Raw genomic sequence first — 25259 nt, forward strand, 5'->3', positions numbered from 1 at the left:
TATCTCAGTGACTCAGGCAGTGCTCTTAGCATCAAGTAACTTCAACAGCAATTAGATTTCAGTGAGTGGGAGAAAGGGGAGGAGAGTGGAAACAAAGGGCTACCAAACATTTCCAAGTTATTATCCAACAGCAGAGGTGTTAGAGAAGCTAGAAAACAAGTTCATTCTGAGCAGGACTTACAGGTCTGAGAAAAGGCTTTTGAACCTGCTTGGTAAGGATATGGAACATATCAACAGTTTCTGTTGCCAGAGCAAGATATGAACGAGACACACGCTCATCCTGAGCTAGCTGTGATTGCCGAGCCTGTTGCTGATCCTAGAAAATAAACAGCCAGTGGTTACAAGTCCACAGAATTTCCTACATCATCAGCAATCAAAACCTTAACAGCGATAATGCTAACATGATCTAGACAGACAAAAGAACAGACAGCAATTCAAATCCAGATGAAATACATTTTTTTAAGGTACAGCTTGCTTTTACTACCCAATATGAAAGTCTGCACCAATTTTCCAGAATTCTGCAACACTAAAATAATGAATGCAAATGATATCGCAGGACTTCATGGTTATCGAGTCTGTTTACATCCTGCAACTGCTCCTCACAGCTGCAAAACTGGGTTATGCTTCCTTTCCATCCAAATGCCAATACTTCAAAACCAGCTTGGGATCTGAGAGTCAAGTGAGGTTCTCTAATTTATGCACCATCATAAGTCATAAACATTCCACACTGGAACAATCTGTAGATGATGTACCAGCTCATTTTGTCACTACAGTAATGGCTTTACCCTGCTAATAGGCACAAACAGGAAGAAAGGCTTCAGAAGAGCAAACCAGAGTAAGTTAAACAAGATCATTATAGCTTTTCTTTTCAAGCTTTTTTTTTTTTTTTTTAAATCAGTAATCTTAAAATATAAATACTTGACATGGATGGCTCAACATAAACAATCATTGTTTAATCAGGTTAAGGTCTGAGGTGTAGGACTGTCTGCATCGAATCTACGCAGAATCAATGCATTAACAAAATAAAAGCTTCTATTCCTTGACATCAATTCAACTGGCGAGCATCTTCCAAAACCTCCTTCAGGAAGGTTAAAGTCTCAATTTCTGCCCTTAGAATTACATGCAGAGTAATTTAAAACTTGATACTATTTCCATTTCACACCACATTCTTTGCCAGCCACAACATAGCTACGCAGAATGATGTTTTTTGCAGAACGTCATCCAGAGTGACCACGGCCATACCGGCAGCAAGAAAAAGCATTGAGAACTGCTTCTCACAAGCAGTTCTTTGTTGCTGCCCCTTATTAAAAAGTTTTTTTAATGGTCTTGTATTAAAAATTTAAAAATAAGTAAAGGGCACTTTGAAAAACAGCTCTGTTCACCCTGGGCAGCAGGTCCCATTGTTCTTTATTCTTCATCTCCTCTTGCACTTCATGGATACGTTTTAGGGACTCCAGACTCTCATCCAGCAAGAAAGTGGTGTCATTTATCAGCATGTTGATGTAGCGAACAAACTGCTTCCCAGAGCTGAAAACATCGAAACACAGTTATCGAGGCAGAGTAGATGGGTGTGCAGACCAGACTGCAATCCCAGCAACACTCCTTCTGCACTGTATATTTCAAGTAATGATCCCATTCCCCAAGCCAAGTTGATGGTGGTGTCCAGAGCTCACTTTAGATACATTCCAGTTCTACTGGAAGGGGTTGCCATTTAAAATAAATGGAAAGCAGCATCACCCATTCCCAATGGCAATGACCTCCTCGGGTCATTGCCTGAGCAGCCTGCATGACAGTAAGCAGCGCTATATACAATTTCTTACTCACTTGAACTCTTCCATAAATGTACCATGGTGAGCTATATTCTGCCAGAGGCTTTTGAAAATGGTGCTAATGTGATAGCGGATCGTAAACTTGTCATAGAATTCGCTAGTGGCTCCAGTATGTTCAACATCTGAAAAGAAAACAGATACCAGAGCTGGAATCAAACAAAACTCTTTCCCCACCAGGACTGCCCTGGAACATGCTACATCTCTCCCCTACTGCCTCCAATAGCACGGGCTTCAAGCACCAAGCTTCCCATTCAGAAGTCTCCATCTTAATTCTCATTAAAAGAAGCAGCACAGTCCACGTTTTAATCCAGAACTAACCTCACTGCTGAGGAAAAACCCTGGAAAACAAAACACTGCTCTTCATCTCACAGCTTAAAATTTCACTCATAAGAAAACTCTAGGAACACTACAAAAATAGTTCTTTCTATGAGTGCAAACCCCTTTTGAAACATCTGAATCTACAGGACTAGCAAAACTACAGTCAGAAGTTTTAAAATCCCAATATTCCTACTCCCTTACAAAGCAAAGAAAAAAACTTCCAGTCTGGAATCTAAACAGGACAAAAACCACGGCCAGAATCTACAGCACTAGAGTTGTTGGTGCGCAGCAGCTCGTGGAAATGCTAGAATTCTCAAAGTTCCATGTAATGCCATTATTTCCCCTGATTCCTGAGTACAAAGCCTCATCTTTACAAGACCCAAGATCAAGATCTACCTGGGTTTTAGGTGGGTTTCTTGGTTTTAGGGTTTTGTTTGTTTGTTTGAAAGGTTACAACTAACACAGCCTTTTGTCTTGTAACACTCATTGCTTACTGTACACTCAGTGAGCTACAGCTGAAGCACTTACCTGTGTAAAACTTCATCAAGGAGGGAACTAACAATTTAGTGGAGAGAGGATGATTCTCAATCATTTCAAAGAACTTTTGTGTCCGGGGCTGAACAGCTGGATTTGTCATGAACATCACTTCCACCAGCTTGGCTACTAAATAAGGATTTCGGATGTAGTTCTGGTTGCACAGCATCACAACAAGGAACATCACTATGTCCTGAGTACAGGGCTCATAAAGCACCTGAGGAGCATATCTGAGAAGAGGTGGATAAACAAAACAAAATGAAAAACCCCAACCTCATGTTGTCTACAGAAGATTTACCACATATACAGCAAGTAAGTTCAGATCACTCATTAGCAACCCGAAAAGTACAGTCATTATATCACAATTTCCCATCTTTCTCTACAGAAACTAGGTTCTTACTCTTCCTAAAGGTTTTGCCTCCTGTTCACTTGAAGCTGAATTTTAGTGTGAAAAACTATCATATTCTTTTCTTGGATATACTAGCAAATTTTCTATGAAGTACCACTATAACAGCACCTCAGGAAGGCAAAAGCAAACATCTCATCATGCAACACAGTGAAGCCTGAATTTGAGGGCAAATTTTCAGCAAGAAAGTGACCAGCTTCAGAACTCGCATTACATCTGAGTAGTATTCATGCCCATCTAAACTGCTAAAACACAAATGCATTTCATCACAGAAAATTCATAAATGGGGGAATTTTCTACTTATTAAGCTACAACTTTTAAAAAATATTCTTTTAGTGATGATTTAACATAATAAGATCAAAAGTCCCACTTCAAACCACAAAGAAAATTCTCGCAGGGAGGGAGCCAAGAAACCCTCAACTTTCTTCCAAGAAAAACATCTGATTAGAAGGGACTCTGGAGCTCACCTAGGCATTGTATGTGCTTCGTTGCCTACCAATGCCATAATCTTATGGGTGTTATTAAAAAACAGACTAGCTAAGAAACTACTTTCACACCCTAAATTTATGTGCATGCCACCTGTTATGGGGGTAAGTGGCAGTACAAATTTCCTTTAGATATAACTTTACTTACTGTACAATAAAAAATAAAAATTCAGCAACATCTTCCACGTAAAACTCTGGCAATGCTGCAAATACCTTTGGAACTTCAGGAGTTAAAGGCAATTTAATGCTGTAAAATAAGAGACAACAAACAGGACAGTAAAATAGCAGGGTGAAGTAGAAAGTGTCACAAGCTTTCTTATGGAATTCTCCTATGGGAGTGTTTTACAAGAGTTTTGAAACTGAATTTTTAGAAATTCATGCCAGTACTTCAAGTGTACTAAAACATACCCAAGGGCTGCTCCCTACCCCCATAACTGAACCTTAAACTATGTACGTCATTGACAAAGTAACAATCACATAAGAAAGCAGACACTAAAAAAAATTTAAAATTTAAGTTCTATAACTGGTATCTAACGTGATCCGAAATATCTTTGATACAATTTACACAGATAATCCTCACACTCACTTGGGATAGCCAGGGTCAAGAATGCGAAGCATCAGCTGTATCACCATGCCATAGAAATTCAGGCATCTCCTGAGAAAGTTTTCATCCAGCAAACCAGCATCTGCACAAGCCTTGCACCTCACCAGTTTCTGCAGAACACGCATACAAAAACTAATCCAGGGCAAGACAACATAAAAGGAAGGTCAAGCCTATCCAAGCTAGTCAATATATCTGTGAATTATGAGAACTATACAATGGTGTCTTAAAATATGCTCTTATTTGAAGAAAATGGGGCACTTAAGCCCCAATATATCAAGAAAATCACACACACAATTCAGAGCTGCAGGGACAGAGGAGCCTTTTAAAAGCTTTATGGGAACAACAAAAGAAATAGAGATAACAGAAGTGATCCAAAGATTGATACAGCTCAGAAATTTGTGCCCTTTTATACTAGAGAAACTTAAGCAGGACAGACCTTCAAAAGAGGGGACGCCAGCATACTTATCTTTGCAAGAAATACACATGAGATTAGAGACTTGAGAGTTGCATCTCCATCCTGGGCATGGAATGTGCACACACAACTACCCCTGAACAAATCACAATCCCTTTGCTTGTTCTCTCTCCCATAAAACCAGTATTTTCTTCTTTCTGAATAATGCTACCCAAGTTAATCTTGGTGCTACTTTGACTTTTAAGGTCACCATTAATACATTATAACACAACTACCATTTAGTGCAGTACTCACATGGTTCATAGATTTAAAATCACTGTTTCCAAGAATCATCAGTAGGAAGTTGCATTTACACATTAAGACACAAAGTAAACATACAGAGAGGTTGACAAAGGCATTTAATTGAGAACTGAATCACTTACAAACCTTAAGCTGTGTCTTGCAACGTTTCAGCATTTCTCTATGCCTGGTAGCCAGAGGAGAATCCTTCCATTGACTTTCATTGTTCTTCAAATCTTCAACAGTCCTGAAAACCATATGCAATGATTGGTTATCATGACAGAGGGGATATGTACTGCCATCTACAAGGCATTTAACCTACTTATCTGCTAAATACCAAGGAAATACTGAGAAGTGGGGAAAAAAGCTAATCATTTTCATACAAATTACCCATCATCATAACAAGAAAAATAAATTGCTTTTGTAAATACAGACTGAACATCTGCACAGTGCGCATTCAAAGGCACTACATACACCAGCTCAAGCCTACACGGCTGCCAGATGAACAGAACACTGAAAAAAAAATTATTTATCCACTATATTAAAAAGCATTTGCCTTTTTTCACACTGAAGTCTGCAGTCACTCTAAAGGAAGGTTAAAAGTATGTCATTAACCCCAAAAATAACCCTAACACAAGGAAGGGTTGTCCAGTTAAAGAGGTATTTAGACATATAATTCATTTTCTAATATCAGAAAGGAAAATGAAAACAAAATCTGTTAAGGAAGAAAGAGGTGGCTAACAACAGGACTTGTTAGAAACACCTTCCCTTTCCCAAGAAATCTGCAGGTCTGCATCCTGTCTGTCTTCCCACTTTCCACTGTTGTGAATGAGCATTTGCAGTTTTGTTCTACCCTTCTCATGCTCCACTCCCCATAAAATTCAGGTTTGCAGAGGAGTACAATATATGAATATTCTATAGTCTCCCCATCAGCATAAGGGCCAGTAAATCCAGATGGTTGATGTTACTTCCCTTCCCTTCCTCATCTTCTCACTCTGACCTACAGAATAGAACACACACCATTTACATTAAAAAATCCTACATATTGCCATATCATAATACTTTTTAGGAAGGGTAGCTGATTAGAACAAAACTCAATATACTGAACTATATGAATACTGACCCTTTTCATCCCCCTTTAAACACAAATTCTATTCCACATCAACCTCTGCCTGTAGCAGAAAAGTAAATAGTGTAATGTCTTTATTACCAACATCTAATTACATTGCCCAGTGTTGCAAGCAACCAGGCAATTCATGGAAAATGCTGAACACTAAGCTGCTATTGATCTCAGTAAAATCCAAGAACTCTTCACTCAGTACCATTAGATCAGGATTGCTGCATAAGCAACTCCTTTGTGACAATTCTAAATAAGGAAAGAGAAGCAATTCCTTTTCCAAGCCAAAGGTATGGCTTATTTACAAGTAATCCACAGGCTGTTTATATGAAAATATTTCTCTCATTGAAATATACTGACTCTTCCTGCTCCGCTCTCTGGAGCTTCCCAGGTTCTTGGCCTGCATGTGCTTTAAAAAGCTAAAGATGAAATCACAACGAATGCAATCCAAAAATCGTGTAATGGGCTCATGAATTACTGCCAATGCAATGAGTGCAATTATAAACAATGGAAAATAGCGATGATACAAAAATCTGTTCTAATTTTAACAGAGTATTCTTCGAGGTTTAGCAACTATAAAAGTCTATTTGAATTTATGCAAAGAGAAATGGAAAAGAGCAGTGTTGTCATGTCAACAACTTAACTTTTTAAAGTAATTTTTTAAATGGTAAACCACGTGCTGAATTACATGTACATGAACAATATTAAGAGTTTACTGCTGAAGGCTTCCCGCCCCCTGCCCCAAGAGTACAAGTTATGCCACCTCAGAAGCCAAGGGGGAAAAGGTAAGTATCTTCTCGAACATACAAAACAGCTCAGGCACAACTAGCAAGGCCTTGTTTCTGAAATCACAAGTCATCTACAATGACATGATTATCAGGAGAGCCTAAGGCACTGATGTCCACACACCATCAACCACACCACAGATGAAGTTAACATAAACAGCGTTAAGTAATGTCATGAATCCTAAAATGCTCTGAAGACAGTTGAATTATCTTTTAAATAAAATGGACTCCTCACCACTTTGAGCCGCCTTTGCACAACCAATATCCTCCATCCCACTATTACCAGAATTCCTGGTTCTAGCCACAGTCCCTCAACACAAGGAAAAAATCCGTAAGGGCCAAAAGCAGCAGTTTGAGAAATAGTTAAGATAGTCTGTACTCGGGAACAGTTCCACCCAAGTTGTTATTCTAATGTCATTAAGTTGATAGGACTTGCCATCATGGTGAGAAGAGCACATTGCCAGGATGCTAGGACTATCAGATGCACTAGATAATTAACAACTTCTAACCTGTTGAGCTCCCTGATGGCCCGCAGTCTACGTATGTATCGACGGCAGCTTGGCAGGATTGAGAGATGATGGGCATGCAGGGTTAAGAAGAAACATTCTGTTGGGAATTTCGGCTCAGAAAATGGAGACGGATCCCTGCCTAGAAAACAAACCAAGAGAAGAAGTATATGTGAATAAATTAAAAAATGAATTGCCTTAGCTAGGGGCGAGACCTTGAACTTAACTTTCTTTAAAACAAGAGAAACAGCATCAAAAAAAAAAAAAAGCATTCAGGAACAGAAGAATTATTTGCTGGAATCACTTACTTCCACATACCTCCAGTATCAAAAAGGGAAGGCATAGTAAATGTGCAACATAGCTAAATCAGAATACTCACAAAGTTCAGCAATCCAGGCTGTAACATCCTCCATTGTTGCTTTCACTCTGGTCTCATCTGTTGGGAGGTCAATACGACACCTGGGATGAAATATGTACATGGGATCAACAGTTTCCAGCTTTATCTTCGTACTTAGTTGCTGTAGTACCCATAGGAAGTTGAGCATAAAGCCATCTGTAGATACCAAACGATCATCTGTCTGTGGGGTAAGAAAGTCAACAGTTGAAGACATAAGCGTGTAAGTACAAGGGTATTTTTTGCTGTTTCAACAGTATTTAACAAAATTATGCAAGTTCAAGAAAAGGGAGAAATGATGAAGAATGCGGATCTTAAGGAGACCTTTGTGATAACAGGAAGATCACTTTTTTTTTATCTTTCTCTGTGGTTCAAGCAGTTATTCTCAAGAACATTAAACAAAAATACAAACAGAAGAAGATGACCTAAGAAATTAAAAGGATTTGAAAGGGCCTCTTTCAAGAATGATTTGCCACAGATACAGACAGCAACAGAAAAGTTTCAAATAGTTGCTGAGCTTCAATTCATAATTTTTATCTTAAATGTAAAGTTTCTATTTCTTCTTCTCTGGAATTTCACACAAGTATTCCTAGTAACAGTTCCAAATGTTTCCTTTTGAAAAGAGGACTTAAAGACAACAATAATGCAAACTTCAGTTGTTCAGGATTCACATACTGATTTTTGTTGCAGGAAGCAAGTGCAATGCATAAATTAAACAATGGCAAAACAACATCCCTGTTGTCTCACTGGAACTGTGTCAGTTTCTATCTGCATTACGCCTTTTACAGAAGCCACACAAAGTCTAGCAACTTAGCAGCTGGGAAATAAGTTTTTTTAAACCTAGCTGATTGGAATGAAGCTCCCATAGATTTGAGGGGGGGGAGGGGGGCAAGAATGGCTGTTAATGAACTGACATGTCAGTACTAAGAGAAGAAAAAACATGAATAGATCAAATAGGTAAAACAATTTCTGAAATGGGAAAAATATTCAAAGACGTAATAACTGATGACCGGGCTTTTTGCCTGCTGTAGCAGGCATTTAAAATTCTGTTGTCCTCCATTGAAGAGTCACGTTGCACAAGCCATCTAGTGCGATTTGTGCACTGACTAGATCCATGTATGACAGGAAGAGCATTCCCCTTCCCCTTTATTTACCTGCATTTGTGCCTTTTTCATGTTGGCGTTGACAACAGCTGCCATGTAATTGAGAGCGGCTTCTCGAGTTTCACCATTCAGTAAAATACTATGTAGAATCTTGAACAGCTCTTGCTGGAATTTCAAGGAAACATTCTGTCAGGTTGCATATACTTCTCAACATCACATTCCTGCTTTCTGTTGCTCCGTATTTTTTATGTTCTACAAATTCCACAAAACTAACTACAACTTCTGTTATGGTCTTGTTGCAAATTTTATATGCATATAATAGTTATGACATTAGTTACAGAAAAGATGTATACAGAAGATCAGCCAAACACACACACTACTAATACAACAAATATTTTTCTAATCGTCCTTTAACATAAACTATAACCCATGACTAACTGTTTTGATATTTTCTGAATTGGCTTACAGCCTTAAGAGAAATATTTGTAGCACTATTTTTTTTTTGCTAATTCCCTTCAGCCATATCCTAATAGATCTGTTGTTTAACACAAGCTATTTTTTTTAGATTATATTCTTCATCTATGCCAAGACCAAAAACCCCACACTATTTTGCTTTTATTTTCTCCAAACATGAGAAAACTTACCCTTGCTAATTCCAGGTAATGTTGCAAAGACTGGCTAACAACCCGGGTGTTTTCAAGAGTAATGGCAGGTCCTGAGAAGTACTTTTCAACTACTTTGTTCTGAAATTAGAATGAATATTGGCAAAGGTATTGAACATATTGGGGAAGGGGAAAAAACCCAAACAAAAAGACCCCACCACGCAACTATCAACATCCTTCTTTAACACTTACGTCATCTTCAGCAAAGACAGAGAGACTGAAGAAGGCTCCCAGATAGGAAAGTCTTTGCAGCTCTCTTCCTGCACCTGTGCTTAAAGATTTAGGCAACCACAAGGGCAAAGAGACAACCTAGAAAACAGGAGAAATAGCAAGTTAGTTAAAGCTGCCACAGCAGCCATGCTACTTCCTCTGCACCGTCACCTTTCAGTGTTTGCCATACACCCTCAATTCTTCAACATTCTGTCATGCTCACAGCTATAATGGAAACATCTCATCGATATTTCAGCAATCTAAGCAAGTCTCGTTTGTCCCAGTTCTCCTGAATCCTCAGGGAGGACTCCCTTTACCGGTTTACTGTTTAGCATGAGATACTACAGTAACCCCTGTTGATACTGTTCTTCAGAACTCTAAAAGTGGATCATAAGAAACCAAAGTTACATGGTTCTTTTAACTTGGGGGGTGTGTGTGTGTGTGTGTGTCAGACTGGATACACTTACCAAACTGCACATAGGGTGTGTTTTCCCAAACTTGATTTCACAAAGTTCACATAGTGCCTATAAAGAAACCCCAAGAAAAATTAATTTTGTGGGTAATTCCTGAGTAACCTGCCTGCAAATAACAAGCTTAAGGTGAACAGCTGAAAGAGGCAAACCTTTTTCCCTTAATCAGTGGAAAAACTTCCACCTTCTACAATGGTGAGGATGTCCAAACAGAGCTAGAGTGCACCCTGCTCCCATTTTAGATTTTACATCTGTTCCAAGTTGTCTCAAAAAAGTTAACATGTCTCACAGGATAGCAAATTATTGCACTTATTTCACAAATTAGCTGTGCAAATTGTTTGTTCAGAACATAACAATGCCTTTACTGGACTCCTGAACTGCCACATGAAAGTCAGTAACAATAATAAATAGAGCAATTGTTCTATACATACACCAAGGCCTTTGTCTTTTGAATCAGAGTGGAAAAATGTCAGATGAACACAGAAGCCAGAAACAAAGAATCCTATCCAAGATCTCTAACTCACTTTCAACTGCAGCATAGAAAAAAGAAAGCAGTTATAATATATGATTCTGAAAACATAGTAATACTGCAGGCTGTCACATATCCCACTTCTCCTGTATTATGTTTTCATTCTTCAATTATACTATATAGCTAGTAACTACTATTCCAGCCTTTTGTTGCACATTGTGCCAACTACAAGACGTTCAAAATGGGGTATAATTTTCAAGAAGCTGTTACTTGTAGGCAACAGTCAAATTTGTAACAGTTCGCAATTTACATTGGAGGGAGTAACAGAAGAGGAGGAAAACACAGAACCGGCAAAAATTGTTATTTTTGCAAAAGTACCAGAGTAACTTAGTCAATTTGATTTGTAGCACCCCAGTCCACCTAATTTCCTGAGGTACAAATTAAACTTGAAATGTAACAGCCTTTTTGGGTGTCATACGCCAAAGACCATAAAATTTGAAGGTGTCAGCTGACAGTGCTCAATTTAGCTGAGAATTTAGCTTGGTCTTTTGTGGCCAAACATGCTTTTCAGAAGACTTTTTTTGTTTTGTCAATAAAAGCAAGAGGAGGGATGCAGATCTAGGACTAAAGTAAGCTCTAAAAACCCCCACAAACAACCAAAAATAAAACTCTCAACTTTTCAGCCAGGAAACTTTACAACGTTTTTCTACAGTAAATACTCATCAACTCAAATCATTTTGGGTTTAAAATAGATTTTAGTTTCCCACATACAAAAGTGAGTCTAAACACTGGCATGGATATCGGACCTTATCTCCCAGACTTAAACTGGGAGCAGCTCAGCAGGATTTTTTAACCATCCACAGTGTTATAGCTAGTATGCGTCATGAAATCCATTTGATTAATCTTATGAAAAGTAATATATATATAAACATTTGGATATCCCACTATACAGATGCTGTACATTACACTTTAGATATTATTTAATGGTCTTTTACACATCTCACACTTCACATTAAGCTTCCAACATAGAGTTTTATAGTAATCTACTAATCAAAGAAATCCCCAAAACACTGAAGAACATTTTATCTTGTATAGAATATGCATAAGTTACCATTAATCATAAATAAATCCTTCTAGAAATGAACAGTCCTTACCATAAGGGGGTATTTAAAATTGTCACTATCAAGGGAGCACTCTTTGGAAGCTACAGCCAAGCCTTGTAAGATGGGAATAAAGATCTGTAAAAAACAAAGGTAGATTACTTTGTTCAAAAATAGGAAGCAATCAAATGACACTATTGCTGTACACAGCGTGAAGTGCCTGTTCATTCTTCAAATACTGCGAGTTACGCAGAAGAAAAATTAAGACCTTTTATTTAAATTTATATCAGTTAGGTCTAAAGGCTTAAAACCAACTTGTTTGATACAGAGTGAGTGACGTATTGACTTGATGCCTGGGCATAATGACTTAAGAACTTCTTTCCAAGCACTTGTATGTATTTTTCCTAATCGTGTTTTAACTTGTTTCCAAACAGTTACTTTGCAAACCAAAAAGTCCCAGAGACATGGGTATCTAGATTTGCTAACGGATACAAGCTGGGGCTGACAAACCATAAGGTCAGCATGCTGACAAATACCAGGTGGTGTTCCGTCAGGTTGTCTGCACGTGGAAGCACACACACTTTATGTACAGCATCGCTGCAGATACTGTATGCATGTGTGCAAGCACATGTATCATATACACTAACAAGAGCACAAGTTCTGTAGAGAACTCCAACAACTTGGTTGCCCAAACGGGTAATCATGTATTTGCCTACACAGTTGGCGTAATAATATAGCTTTAAGTTTGCATCTCATGTCAGCAAGTTGGTTTCGTGCTGTTAAGTTGAACTGTGGTAAGAGTAAAGATAATAAGCAGCAGTCAAGAACTGTTACAAAAGAGGAAGTGACATGACAGGAATTTATTAATCAAAAGTAATTACACCTGATCAGCAAGTTCCAATCACACACATCTGACAACTATACCCTCACGAAACAAACTCTTACAGAAATTTTACAACAGGAGGTCCCACTGATTTTTAAGTATATTGCATTGCTTCTATGAAGAGACAAAAATATTACTGAATTATATTATACGAAAAGACTATAATGAGGTTGTTGTCTGCTTCAGCTAGAGGAATAGTTCTCTCCTCCAGGGCAGTAACGTTTAACACTTCCCATAACCAATTTTTCACAGTCTTAAATGTACTTTCAGTTGCATGAACCTCTACTAAAAGGTGTCCAGACAGAGATACAAATTATTAAAAGATACTTGCACTACAAAAAAATTAACCAATGTCAGTTTTTTTAAAATTGGAAGGCTCAAATGTCATTCTGAAGGCCCCTTCACAGCTAAGTCACATAATACTGCAGGAGTGCTAATTAGAGATAATCACAACCTTACTGATCTGCTTTAACTTTATACAGGCTAGAAGCAGTTTGGTAGCTTTGTGTCTTAATTACTACCATCAGTTCCAATTTTTTATCACCTCAGTGAACTACTCTGACACACAGAATAAACCATCTAATGTTTATCAGTCATCTCCTCTGTAAAATATGAAGACTTAATGGACTAGGATTTGTAAAATGCTCTTAGCACTTCAGATGCAAACTATTAAAAATTGCAAAGAAGTATAAAGATTGCAAGACAGCAAAACCAATAAATCTTTCTGAGTATGATTATAGAGGATTGCTGTATTACACATACATTTTTAGGTTATTTCATACAGAAGCACAGAAGGATGAAAACCCAAGATCAATCCCATAATACATGCCTGCATATTCTGTGCAGTTCACTTCAACATTACATAAATGTATGCTGCTTGTTAACAGAGGCACTTTTAGTAATTAGAACCAGCAAACAATGAAAATCAGTCTTCTTCACAAAATGCTAAATGAGTTTAAAAAGAACAAACTCCAACTATTTAACACGTTGCTAGCCCCTGAAGTAACAGATACAGAACCGTGACAAGCAGAATAAACCTCTCGAAATCCACCCTCCTGTATATTGCAAGTAGCAGAATTGTACAATATAACATTTATTTTTTTACCTGTACCTTACCTGTTTGAACACCTCCTCATCCTGGTAAGTTGTTCTCACCAATTCCTGGATGAAGCCAAACGGGAGGTTCCTACACAGCATATATGGTACCAGCAAAGACTGCTGCTGCAATGACCTTTATTTGTATTTTAAAAAAACATAAAAATCCAAAACTACTGATTATTTGCATAGTATTTGCAGAAGTGTCACAGTAATTATATTTAAGGATGTGCCAAGAAAGCACATTATCAATATGTAGACACACCTACTCCTTTCAGAAGTAACTAACCTTGTCTTCTCAAGTTACTTGTGGAAAGGTTATTCTGAAACAGACTGTGCTGCCAACATCACACCTTAGTTTAATGAGGCTGGAAGAAAATAACAGCTTCTGTGTAGTATTTGGTTCTCCCTTCTACTCCTCTCCAATAAAAAAAAACCTTTGTTAAACTCAGCTAGTGAAGGAACAACATTTTTTGATGTTTGTTTTTCCAGATTAAGAGAAGAGCATAACATTAGACTTTTCTGAATTAATACAGTAATTACTTTTAACTGCTCCCTCAGATCTTTTTAAAAGTATCTTTTCCCTTATTATATATATAAAACTTATTCTGATGTCAACATTGATTCATGTAAAGACAAAACAAATCTCAAAGCATAGTGGAAAACTGGTGCACCTTTGAAGATTACAGAAGTATCATTTGGAAACACAAATATAAAATTATGCAGATTTTAATAAATCACATATTTTTTTAAAAAATTACCATTCCAACTAAACAGGCTGCTAGTTAACTGCACTTGAAATCTGAGAGTTGTGACGTAGCTAGAATGTCTACACACAGATTTACGTTACCAAATCTGTTATGGTAACCTCTCTGAAGTAAACAAGTGCTATGGCACTTCAGCAGGTTTTGCTACTGTTTTGATAAGACTGTTTCTCAGATGCAGCTCTACTCATTACTGACTTTCACAGGAGCAGTGCCCCAACAAGTTGTTGCTTGAGGTAAGGCAAAAAACAGCTTGGTTAACTCAAATCCTCCACTTAATCTGTTCAAATTAACCTGGATGATTTTACTCAAACACTATTAGAAAACACAAATTGCTCTCCACCAACATATCAGTGGGAAAAAGTCTCCCATGGTAAAGCAATAAACTACTTCTGGCACATAAATTTATCCTGCTCCAACAAAAAAATCCCAGAGCAGTCTAACTTTCGTGATAAACATCAGCTGTATTTACCTTGGTTGTGTTAAGGATCCCTGTAGCACCAAAGCAGCATGTGAAATGCATTGTGATCGGATGTTGCTCAGTAACTGGCTAACTGTTGGCTGGCTACACATCTGATAAAAATAACTTTATTTTAATACAAACTGGAAGTGTTCAGAGACAGAACAGACAGGAAATATGATAGTATTCTTTATTCATGCAGTGTGAGTATAATGTGCAAACTAAGAGTAGTACTACTCCAGCTAAAAACCTTTCAGACTATATATAAATAGTGTTGATTATTTGGTTTTTCCCCAGAAACAAGAGATTAAAGCACAATATAGAATGCTGATAGGGAGCTGGTTTCACAAAAGTATGTTTTACATGGAATGAACTTGGGTAAAACGCAGCAAACCATAAGGGGAAGGGCAGTTTCTAACAGTGCTTAGAGATGCAAAACAGATGTGATTCAAATATGAATTAATAACAGTCAAATGGACCTTATAAACTCTATACATCTATTTCTACAACGAAGCCATCAAGAAACAACTATCAATTTTCACCAACTTTCCCCACTAAATAGTAAAAGGAGTGTCTGTGACAGCACTGATAACTACTCAACGTAAGTATACCTTTGGTGCTTTTCTCTCCTCTATCCCAACTCTGTCAAAACACTCAATGAGGTAGTTCAGCATCTCTGTCTCCTTACAATTTTCAATGGTGAAGTGGTCACTGCAGGAATCTGAAACACTTGAGCTGCCAGAGCCTCCCATACTTTAAAACACACAAGAAGAAGAAACAAAGCATTAGGAGCAGTTCTTCACTTGTGCACAATCAAACAATTCATGAGCTCTTGACTTCCTCTGCCAGTTTTCTGAAGACTCCATCCCATCCACACGGCTCAATAGTTAAGAACACTTTGCGATCTATGGAGAGCTCTCCATTTAACAGTTTGACCAACTCTGGAAGTTCAGCTGTACTGTAACATGACTGTAGAATCAGTTATCTTATTAAATGAGTAAGTATCTGAAAGACAGCAATGAGGTGCATGACTAATGGGAATCCAGAAATCTTGTTCTCACATGGCCACACCGTAAATGAACAGCCTTTAAGTTGTACCCGATATCAAAACTGTTCAGATGCTCTCAGCATCACACCACTTCCATGCCACAGTCTCGGCACACAGCATCGGCAACAGCAGATCCTTCACCAGCGGCGTTACGGCTAGCCAACCCACGGAGGGCAAGATGCCCTCGCTGCAGGGAAGAGACCTTAGCTGACAGACAAGGCTACAGACAACAACTTTATACGTTCTAAGGAAGCAGAATAAACAAAACAGGAGGCAATACATCAAAGCAACTGCTGCTTTTAAAATTTCCACATTAAAGATCATTTAACTTCAACTCGGCTCATTTCAATTCCCTTACAGTAAAATATGCCATTTCATTAAGTAGCACAGCCTCAGGGTGGAGGTGAGGGAGAACACTGCTATTGTAAACACAAAAACTAAATCCACAAAACCAAACCATGCTTGAGACAAGAGAGAAATTTAATACGAAAGTGAGAACAGACCCCACAACTCTCAGTCTCAGACTTGTTATCTCAACAGAATTCTTCTCTAACAGCTTGGCACAGCTAATTAAAAACAAAATCCTCATTTTACAGAAAGGAATTAAGACAAGACGTATTCACTTTATGTAAATGGAATTTAAAAAGTAGCAATTACGTGGATGGTCTGCTGCTATTCCTCAAAGTCTGTGTGCAGTCAGGGTGGATTTAAATGAAGACCAGTTTAAGCCCCAGATCTTAAACTGGAAAAGAAAGAGTATTTGTTTCCTTAAATGCAGCTTTTTTTGAAAACACATTTAAAACTATAAACTGTGTCAAAACTGGAATTTCCTTTAAACTATAAGATAATTTACATTTTAATAATAGAGCTGCACTATTATGCAAGTTTTATAGTCCAACCAATAGATCAGGGAAAGGTTATTACTGCTAAGCATCTGGTAGCTCAGCACGTTAAGAAACATAATTTCTAATAGCAGCAATTCCTTTTTGCAGAGGTTTTTTTTCAGTTATTCAATTAAAGATAACCCATGTAAAACAGCTCTATTAAAACAATACTCAATAACCATGAAATCACACACATTTTCTCTTCTGCAGTCTTTTAAATTTCTTGACTTCTCATATTCAGCTTAAAAGTTACCCTTTTAAGAACCCTAATTTATATTAAAAAAATCCGACTACTTCTATACTTAGTCATTCTGTTAATGATTTCACTGCAGCACTAACTGAAATCATTCTAATGCAAAGCTCATACATCCTTCATACACATATTGAATGCCTTGTTATTTTCAGAATGCAAGTTGTTGCATAATTATACAGTCACTGTGTTTATAATTTAACAAACATCTTACTGCTGTCTGCAGAATGCCAGGACATGAACTAAGACTCTAGAAGCACAGCAGGCTCAGAAATCCTTACCAACTCAATCTAACATTTGGATTAAAATGCCAACAGGATAAAAATGAAACAGTGGGCAAAAATAATCCTAAACTTCATGTACACAAAAACCCCTAAACCTATGTTATCAACTTCAATCTCCTGAAATTAGACTGGAAGGGAAAAGGGGAGATGCTACTTGAAAGGTCTTCTAGTCAACAGTCTGACTTTAGCCATAGCATCCCAATGTACCACTGGAACAATCACAGATGGGAAAGTTAGAAGGAGAAAGACCATCTCACACCAAGTCTTTCTGGGCATCCCCTGACATCACAAGATACTTCCTGAATTCTTGAACTAGCTCAGTTTTAGAAGGCTTGAGCAATTAGATTTCCCCAACTTTTGCTTTAACTAAAATACTTCAAAGAGGACTGAAATTCTTGAAGGAACTCTTTTCCTCCCAGTTGTTCAACATGCACACAGTCTTACTCAGAACTACCATCAATCATAGCCAGGGGACTGAACGCTCACAGAAAATGTTCAAGATACTAGCAAGACTACAGAAGTACAGTTTTTCACAAAAGCCTTCCTATAATACATGTTTTCTATAAAAGCCATTTATTCCTTTCTCCAATTTGGGTTAATACAAAAGAACAAGGCACTTCTTTGGGAAAACATTTCTGTATCAGCCAAGACATTACAGCATCACTCCGCAATGGAATGTAAAACTAGAGAAGATCCTACCCTGCGTTTACGTTTCCAAATGCTTTTTTCCCCCCTTGGCATATCCAATGTTGTACGGGGGTTTTTGCACAGCTATCCAGCTAGTTTCAAAACAGAACTCACCCATATGAAGTCTCATTTTGTTTTCATATATCTTAATGTCACACAAATGAAAGGGCTTTGCTGTAAGATTTGTAAGTCTCAGTTTTACAGTAAAATATTCTGCTCTTCCCCCTCCATTCTTGGCTCTTCCAACTACATCAGCCTCTACTACTTACGATGTCAAAGCAAAAGTTTAAACTTTCAGGTCTCTTTACAGGCTAGATGGCCTCAGCTGCCAAGCAGCAATGAAACTTCAACAGAATCATACTGTTTGCATGAGCTGGCTATTTGCCACATCTTTTTCTACAACCTTTGTCCTCATTTTCCAGTTTTTGATAGGAAAACATGCACATGATGTAATACTGGTTTTATAATTATAATCATGGGTGAATAATAGTCCTTCTACTCACACAGTCAATGATGAGTTCCACTGAAACACCATTTCAGAAACTATGCTCATTAAACCTAAAAGGCAGTATGATTAACATTTACTTTATCTTAGTCATCTCTAACTCATCTCATCCAACTAGCATTCATTATACGTGTTTATATGCCATCTTAAAACCCCATCCAAGTTATGTCCTTGGCTTCAGTAATTTCCCAAGTTACTCTGAAGAACACTTGACACTACACAGACTGTTAGTTCCTAAGCAACCAAACATGCAGGTTACGTTCTCTTTCTCCAATACCTGGACCCAAACTGGACACAAGAAAAATCATCATCTTCATTTTCTTCATCACTACTGTCCTCAGACACATCAGAAACGGCAAGAAGAAGGAGGGAGAAAGGGTTGTCGTATATACTACCACAACAAAAATGAAAAAGGCCATCAGATTTTTTTAAGGCAAAAGAAAAAGAAAATGGTAGCTTTTCAAGTCTGCCAAAAATCATCTTCTCTAAACATGCAGACAACTGATAATTCCATGTTAGTAAAACCAAGACTATACTAACATGCTCTGTTACACTACTACAAGTTAGTCACGCACCAAAACACTGCAAGTTCACAAACTGAAAATTTTAAAAGAATTTTTGATAAACCTAACAAAAATTACAGCTAAAGTGGGAATTATTAGACATGACCAAATAGTAGGTATTACAATTCCAAGCTACTGAACTTCCAAGTAATGGTCTCAAAACCTTGCATGCTCGTTTCTCCCTCCTGCAGGGACTGGGGATTCCAGGAGCAGCCAACGAAGATAATGCAGTAGTACTTGGCATGGCACAGTGAAATAGGCTAATCTGTAATTTAAATCTACGCACTAGGGAATCAACGCTAACACAGTCCAGCAAGTAGCAGCTTTCAACAAATTAACTAAAGTCCTACTCAGAAAACTGATTTCAAAGCAGGAGGTCTGTTTGGTTTACTACCCAGCAGTAGCAACTGAACAGAAAGCTAATAGTTTCACTGGAACAGATATAAGAGGAGGAAATTCAAACAATATTGCTACCTTTAAAGTAATTACATTACATCTCAAATGCTCACAGAAGCAGGTTTAACATTTTGGCAAAGGCAGCTTGTTAGCAAGTCAATGTATTAGCACAAACCAAAACACAGAAATCAACTCAGGGTAAGTAGGGTAAGCTCAGCACAAACATAAGTTCTTTCAAATTGCACGATTATGCCACACCCTGCACAGCACACATTAAACACACTCTTTTGCTCTTGTGAAATACCTAGAAGGAATCCTGTTCAGTAAAGAAGAACGCCTGCGCAAGGTACTGGGTGAAGCAGTAAACAAAGGTGGACCCACTGCTGTGGGTCTCTGTCTGGATGTGATGACTGGCATGGCTGGAGGGCTAGCAGCCATGGCTGGAGGACTTGGTGAACTAGATGGGATGGAAATATTCAAGGAACGCGGGATGGAAGAAGCTGAAAAGCCTCCAGAATGGGCAACGGTGTATGGCCGGTACCTCGGAGAAGTAGACTGCATCCAAGAAGGGCTTGTTGCTGTGAGGTGAGAGCTGACAGTAATGGAAGGCACAGATGCAGTGGCAACTGAACTGGCTGGTGGGGTAAGAGATGAACCAGTCATTGGTACATAGCTTGTGAAATTGGTAGTAGGAGCTGGACTAGTCCCATAGAGACTAAACCAGTTACAGGGGAAAAAAGAAAAAAAAAAAAGCAACAATTTAGGATATGCAGAAAAAGGGTGAAAAAGAAAAAATGAGCAAGAGAAGCCCTTGCCCTTCTGATGACTCTTCAGCAATAATTCTGCAGCTCACACACATTACTCCTTTTTACTATTGTTTAATAAAACTATGTCACAGTCTACACACTTTTCAAGAGTCATAGCCTTCACTGACACAATTTAGGGATACTTCTCAGAAGGAACCAGCTACATGGATTTAACCTATCAAATACACTTACAACCATGGCAAAGTAATAAAAAATGGTGACATGGAGGGTCCTTCACATGAAAAAAGAGTGAAGATCTTCAAAAATCTATTCTATTTACTGTTCTTGGGACATTTCTACGACCTTCTCTCTTCTAGTCTACAAAGAATATTCAAGTGAAATCAGTATTCAGTTATAATCAGAAGTCACCTGGATAATGAACTGGAACCAAAGGAGCCCACGTTACAGAACACAGGGCTGTTCCCAGGGTTAGAGCCCATGTTTAACATCAGGCTTCTGTCAGGAGACCGGGCAGCGGCAGCAATCGGTTGCGATGTAGCCGTCAGGCTAGCAAAGGGGTTTTCATCCCTTGACTGGGTGGACATCATCAGCACTTCCATCAAAATCTGCCCAATCAAGTCCTTAAAATCTGAAAACACTGTTAAGAATAAGAGAGTTAGTATCCTCAGCTACTCTCTTCATCTGCACATGGTCTGAGATTTCAACTAAAAAGGACAGTAATTTACTGCTGTGAATTAAGTGCTGCTTTTGGCAAAACCAACAGACATGTCTATCACTGTCTATATTAACTACGTTCTGGAATTACAGCTGCACAAAAATATAACTTTTATGGGAAGTACAAAAGATCATAGATGACCTAATGTTGTTATTGTTGATTATTAAAATTGTCTTGTCCGTCCCTCTCATGTTTTCCCACCTGCTGTCGAGTTAGTCAAGTTGTATCATAAAGAAAGGGAAAAAAACCCCATGCCTGCACCCCCACATCCCCCATGCATGCCTACACATAAAGTAAAAATTTTGATTTTGGTTATATCTTGTAGCAGACCTAGGAAATATAATTTGTTATATAAAAAATCAGCAATGTTTAGCTTATCGAATTAATTGCTAAATGTCTATTATGATGAAAGACAACCCATTAATTCAGTAAAGGTTTCTAAAAAAAAGGTAAATGCAGCAACACTGCAATATCAGCACACTAGTTCGACAACAGAAAACCTAGCCAACAAAAGCAGAGCGACTGACTACAACAGGAACTACAACCAATCTGTCCATGCTCCTTTTTGGGGATTCCATTTCCTGCTACATCTGCTGACAGCAGATGCTGAAATCAAGCAAAGACCTCAAGTGGGCGACTAAAGCATTGTAGCAAAGGGAGAAAAAGCTGACAGTAGGGAACACTCCACCCAACCGAAACAATCTCTACAAATGGTGATGGTTCAGATACCTACCCTCCTTTGGGTTCTGTTTAAACTGGGCAGAGAGTGAATTCAGGAAGATAACATCTCTGTCTCGGTCCTTCCAAGAGACTCTGAAGATCTTACAGACCAGCTGTAAAGCTTGCTCCTCAGATACTTCAGACCCAGACAGAGGTTCCTTGGTTGGAGGAGTTAAAAAAATAAAAATCAACTTATTTGCAATTGTTAGTCAAGACACAATCAGATGCAGGTCTTCTTTAAACAGCTTCCAACTAACTCTTAATGCCAGATTTTGTGTACTTATGAAGGACTATAGATATATTTGCGAAAATCTATTTGGAAAAACCCCAAAGAAACACAAGAGATGCAGAGAAGATGTAGCAGAAATACACAAATCCCATAGGAAGCAAATTCCCAAAACACATTTGAAAACAGTATACCAAGAAAAAAAAAATTAACCAAGATACTTCTGCTTTAAGGAATTATTTGGGGATTTCATTATGCCCAGGTATTTTAAGAGTTTCTTGTAGAATTGAAAGCACAGGAAGGAGCGAGCTTCCCCACATCTCTTCTGCTTTCTTTTCTTTGCCCAAGATAAAGACATCTTTCACTTGAATGAAGTCAGGACAGGACAAAAGACTCAAGAATTTGCCTTTGTTCCCCTTTCTTCCAAAAAAGGAAGATCACGTAAACTGTGCTCAAACTGAAAAACTAGTTTCTCTAAAAAGAATGCTACCATATACTATAGATACTATACAGTGGTAGCAAAGGCTGCAGGGGAGCACTCTTGCAATCCCAAGGCAGCTTTGAGCACGCACCTGAAAACATGGTGGAACACAGAAAAATGAAACTCAAGTAATTACCCCTGCAATGTGAGGAGAGGTAGCATTGAAAAACATTCTGTAACATTCATGACAAGCCAGCAACATAACTCTGTCCTGCCCTATGCTCTTCTACCAATACTGTAAAAGCAACATAACACACAGAACAGATAATTCAGCTGCAGAGAATTTCAAAGATGGGGAAGTTTTAGCTTCAAGGTGATTTTTCTCCCAGAGTTCTCCTGCAAGAGTTGTAGAGATTTACAAGACAAAAAAAAAAATTACATTCTGACAGTTGACTAATACAACTGCACACTGTACTGCTATATATCATACTTCTTGAGATAGTAATACTCTTTTTCTTTTAGAAAAAATAAGTCAATGAGGAAGAACAAAATGCAGACTGAAAAAAAAAAAAAAAAAAAAAAAAAAAGGTTGCCACTGAAAAGCTCCCTTTCTTCCTTTAATTTGAGACCTCATAATAGGCACCAGGTAAGCCTAGATCTACCAGAGATTTCCAGCAACTACCAGCACTATACCCTTTTCAAAAGCTTTCCTTCAAACCATTTAATAAACCATAAATTTTGGCACATTCATATATTTTTATTGACTTAATGACTCTAGTATTATTCTACTGTTTTCAAGTACTTCTGCTCATTTCTGCAAAGAAGGCTTATTATTGACATCATCTTCAGCACAGATAACCAGGCAAAAAAAAAATTTGCCCATAAATGAGGACTACGCTGTCTCCTAACCACTTAACATTTTGGTATCTCCAAATGAGTAAGTGGAACTGAACCAGGTCTGCAAAGCTTTATTTTACTTTCCACCGCTCTCCCCCTCCCCTCTGCTTCTAGACTGTCCTTGATTCCAAGCTATTTATTGCACAGTAGCACAACACAAGCTGCCCAACTGCAGCTAGGAATTGGCTGGAAAGGATTCTGCAGCGGGGTCACTGCTACGTGGCTTTAAGCCAGGCTTTTACCAACTGACCTTATTACTGACAGTGCAGGAATAAACAAAGACATCTAATGAGCACTGCAAGAACTGTAGAAACTTCTCTCCACTACAGTGTCATCCCATTTCTTTATGGCTGTATTTCACGTGAGCCTTAAAATCAAATGACACTGAGGACAACTTCAGGAGTTAGAGCTCTACACTTGCTTGCTTGCTTTTTCTACTTTAAAGGGTTCTACCACCTGTTTAAACCTTGAAAGCCAAATATTATTTATTTTTCTTATAATATCATTTAGAAAACCTTATTACATAGCATTACTCCAGCATATGTAACACCTGAAGCAATGCTTTGTTAGGAGATGTCTAAATGCTATACAATACAAATAAGCCGCAACAATCTTCAGTGTGTTAAGAAATATTTCTTCAGGTCTACTGGGCATCAACACATCACTGCTGTAGGATGTATAACAAAAACATTTTCTTCGGAGTTTGCAAATATCATTGATAAACCAATTTGAGACAACTGAAACGCAGCTTTGATATTGGAAGTTTTAACTTTTCTTCCTTCCCAAAAATTTTTATGAGGAAATTAGTGAAGAAATGGTTCACAGATGACATGAGAGCTAGTTCCATCCTCTCAAAAGCATGTATTCAAAGTAGAGACGTAACTGAACTCACTGTAAGCTAAAGCTTCGTATTACTGCTCCACCCAGCCAACACAAAACACTAACCTTATCCGTCAGACTCCTTTTCTCTCTGCGATCGCTCTCATCAACCTCCATGTTTTCAATTCCTGAATCCACATCTACCTGGGACATACTGTAAGTGGAAATAAGAGAAGCCCATTAACTTGTAGAAAGCTGCAGCCAGTCCTCTGTAAGATGCTGACTGAAAGAATGTCACCTTAAGTAGAAGCAGCAGAGGAAAACCAACTCAACAGAAACAGCCATATATACAAACAGCAATTAAAATCACCAGCTGATAAATGCTTCTCATATTACATTGAGTTCAAGAAACACAATTCTGAATTTCTTCAGCAGGCAATACAAACTATACAGCCATCACATCCTATAAGCTTTTCTTTTTTAAATAGAGTAGCTGAATTGTCCCCCACCAGAAACACTCATCACAATGTCTAAGACAATGCTTTGTGTCTTTTATCACTTTAGGTCAGGAATTCCCATTAAAACTAGACTAGACCATTGTAACGCTTTTTCTAAAGTGGGTCATTTTTAAGCATTAAACCCTATTGCATTAACACAGCTGGTAGTGAGAAATGGCCGAGTATTCTCCTGTGTAAGTTGTTTTGATGATTAGCATTGTGTAATATTTGCCAGCTTATACAAGCTGCATTTTTACCTTTTCTCACAGGAGACACTATCAATATCCATGCTCTGAGATCGAGAGAGAGACTGAGATTGTGTTTCAAGGCTGTTAGATGGAGAACTGCTGAGTGAACTCACTCCTTCGCTGCTCTGGCTTCGGTGGGCTACTCCTAGAGAAAAGGCACCACCAAGATTACTACTAGAGAGATGAGAGAGCACTACACAATTATTTGTATAGAAAAGGAGAAGAAATACTGCTTTTCAAGACAGCTCTTAAGCATTCTCAGTAATGCATTAGGAAATAAACGTTACTAATATTCACATTTGACTACAAATAATCACATTTTCTACCTGCCCTTGCAGCAACAATACAGGAATGCTTACCTGCATTACAATGCAGAAGACAGAACTGAATTTGCATCCATGAAGTGCTCAGAGATTCACTGCCATTAAAAAAACCACTAGCAAAATT

At 38.1% G+C, this 25259-nt stretch overlaps 1 protein-coding gene across 3 annotated transcripts in view; it reads right to left on the bottom strand.

The window, feature by feature from the left end:
- UBE4B (ubiquitination factor E4B) overlaps nt 1-25259 on the bottom strand; it is a 45649-nt gene that overhangs the window by 10280 nt on the left and 10110 nt on the right. Inside the window, exons 3-25 of one of the 3 annotated variants that reach the window (XM_080380928.1) lie at nt 24822-24957; nt 24194-24281; nt 21718-21862; nt 20678-20906; nt 19807-20217; nt 18821-18934; nt 15497-15638; nt 14898-14998; nt 13683-13797; nt 11738-11821; nt 10112-10168; nt 9627-9743; nt 9417-9515; nt 8824-8937; nt 7655-7853; nt 7279-7417; nt 5015-5114; nt 4159-4286; nt 3721-3819; nt 2676-2911; nt 1825-1951; nt 1383-1527; nt 182-316 (exon numbers count right to left, since the gene is read on the bottom strand). In XM_080380928.1, the coding sequence (XP_080237054.1) occupies nt 182-316; nt 1383-1527; nt 1825-1951; nt 2676-2911; nt 3721-3819; nt 4159-4286; nt 5015-5114; nt 7279-7417; nt 7655-7853; nt 8824-8937; nt 9417-9515; nt 9627-9743; nt 10112-10168; nt 11738-11821; nt 13683-13797; nt 14898-14998; nt 15497-15638; nt 18821-18934; nt 19807-20217; nt 20678-20906; nt 21718-21862; nt 24194-24281; nt 24822-24957 (3260 nt within the window). The remainder of the gene's footprint in view (nt 1-181; nt 317-1382; nt 1528-1824; nt 1952-2675; nt 2912-3720; nt 3820-4158; nt 4287-5014; nt 5115-7278; nt 7418-7654; nt 7854-8823; nt 8938-9416; nt 9516-9626; nt 9744-10111; nt 10169-11737; nt 11822-13682; nt 13798-14897; nt 14999-15496; nt 15639-18820; nt 18935-19806; nt 20218-20677; nt 20907-21717; nt 21863-24193; nt 24282-24821; nt 24958-25259) is intronic. The other 2 variants (XM_080380929.1, XM_080380930.1) reach the window with 2 other exon arrangements.

This window comes from Falco punctatus, assembly GCF_963210335.1.
Source record: "Falco punctatus genome assembly, chromosome: 3".
In the NCBI taxonomy this organism is placed as follows: Eukaryota; Metazoa; Chordata; class Aves; order Falconiformes; family Falconidae; genus Falco; species Falco punctatus.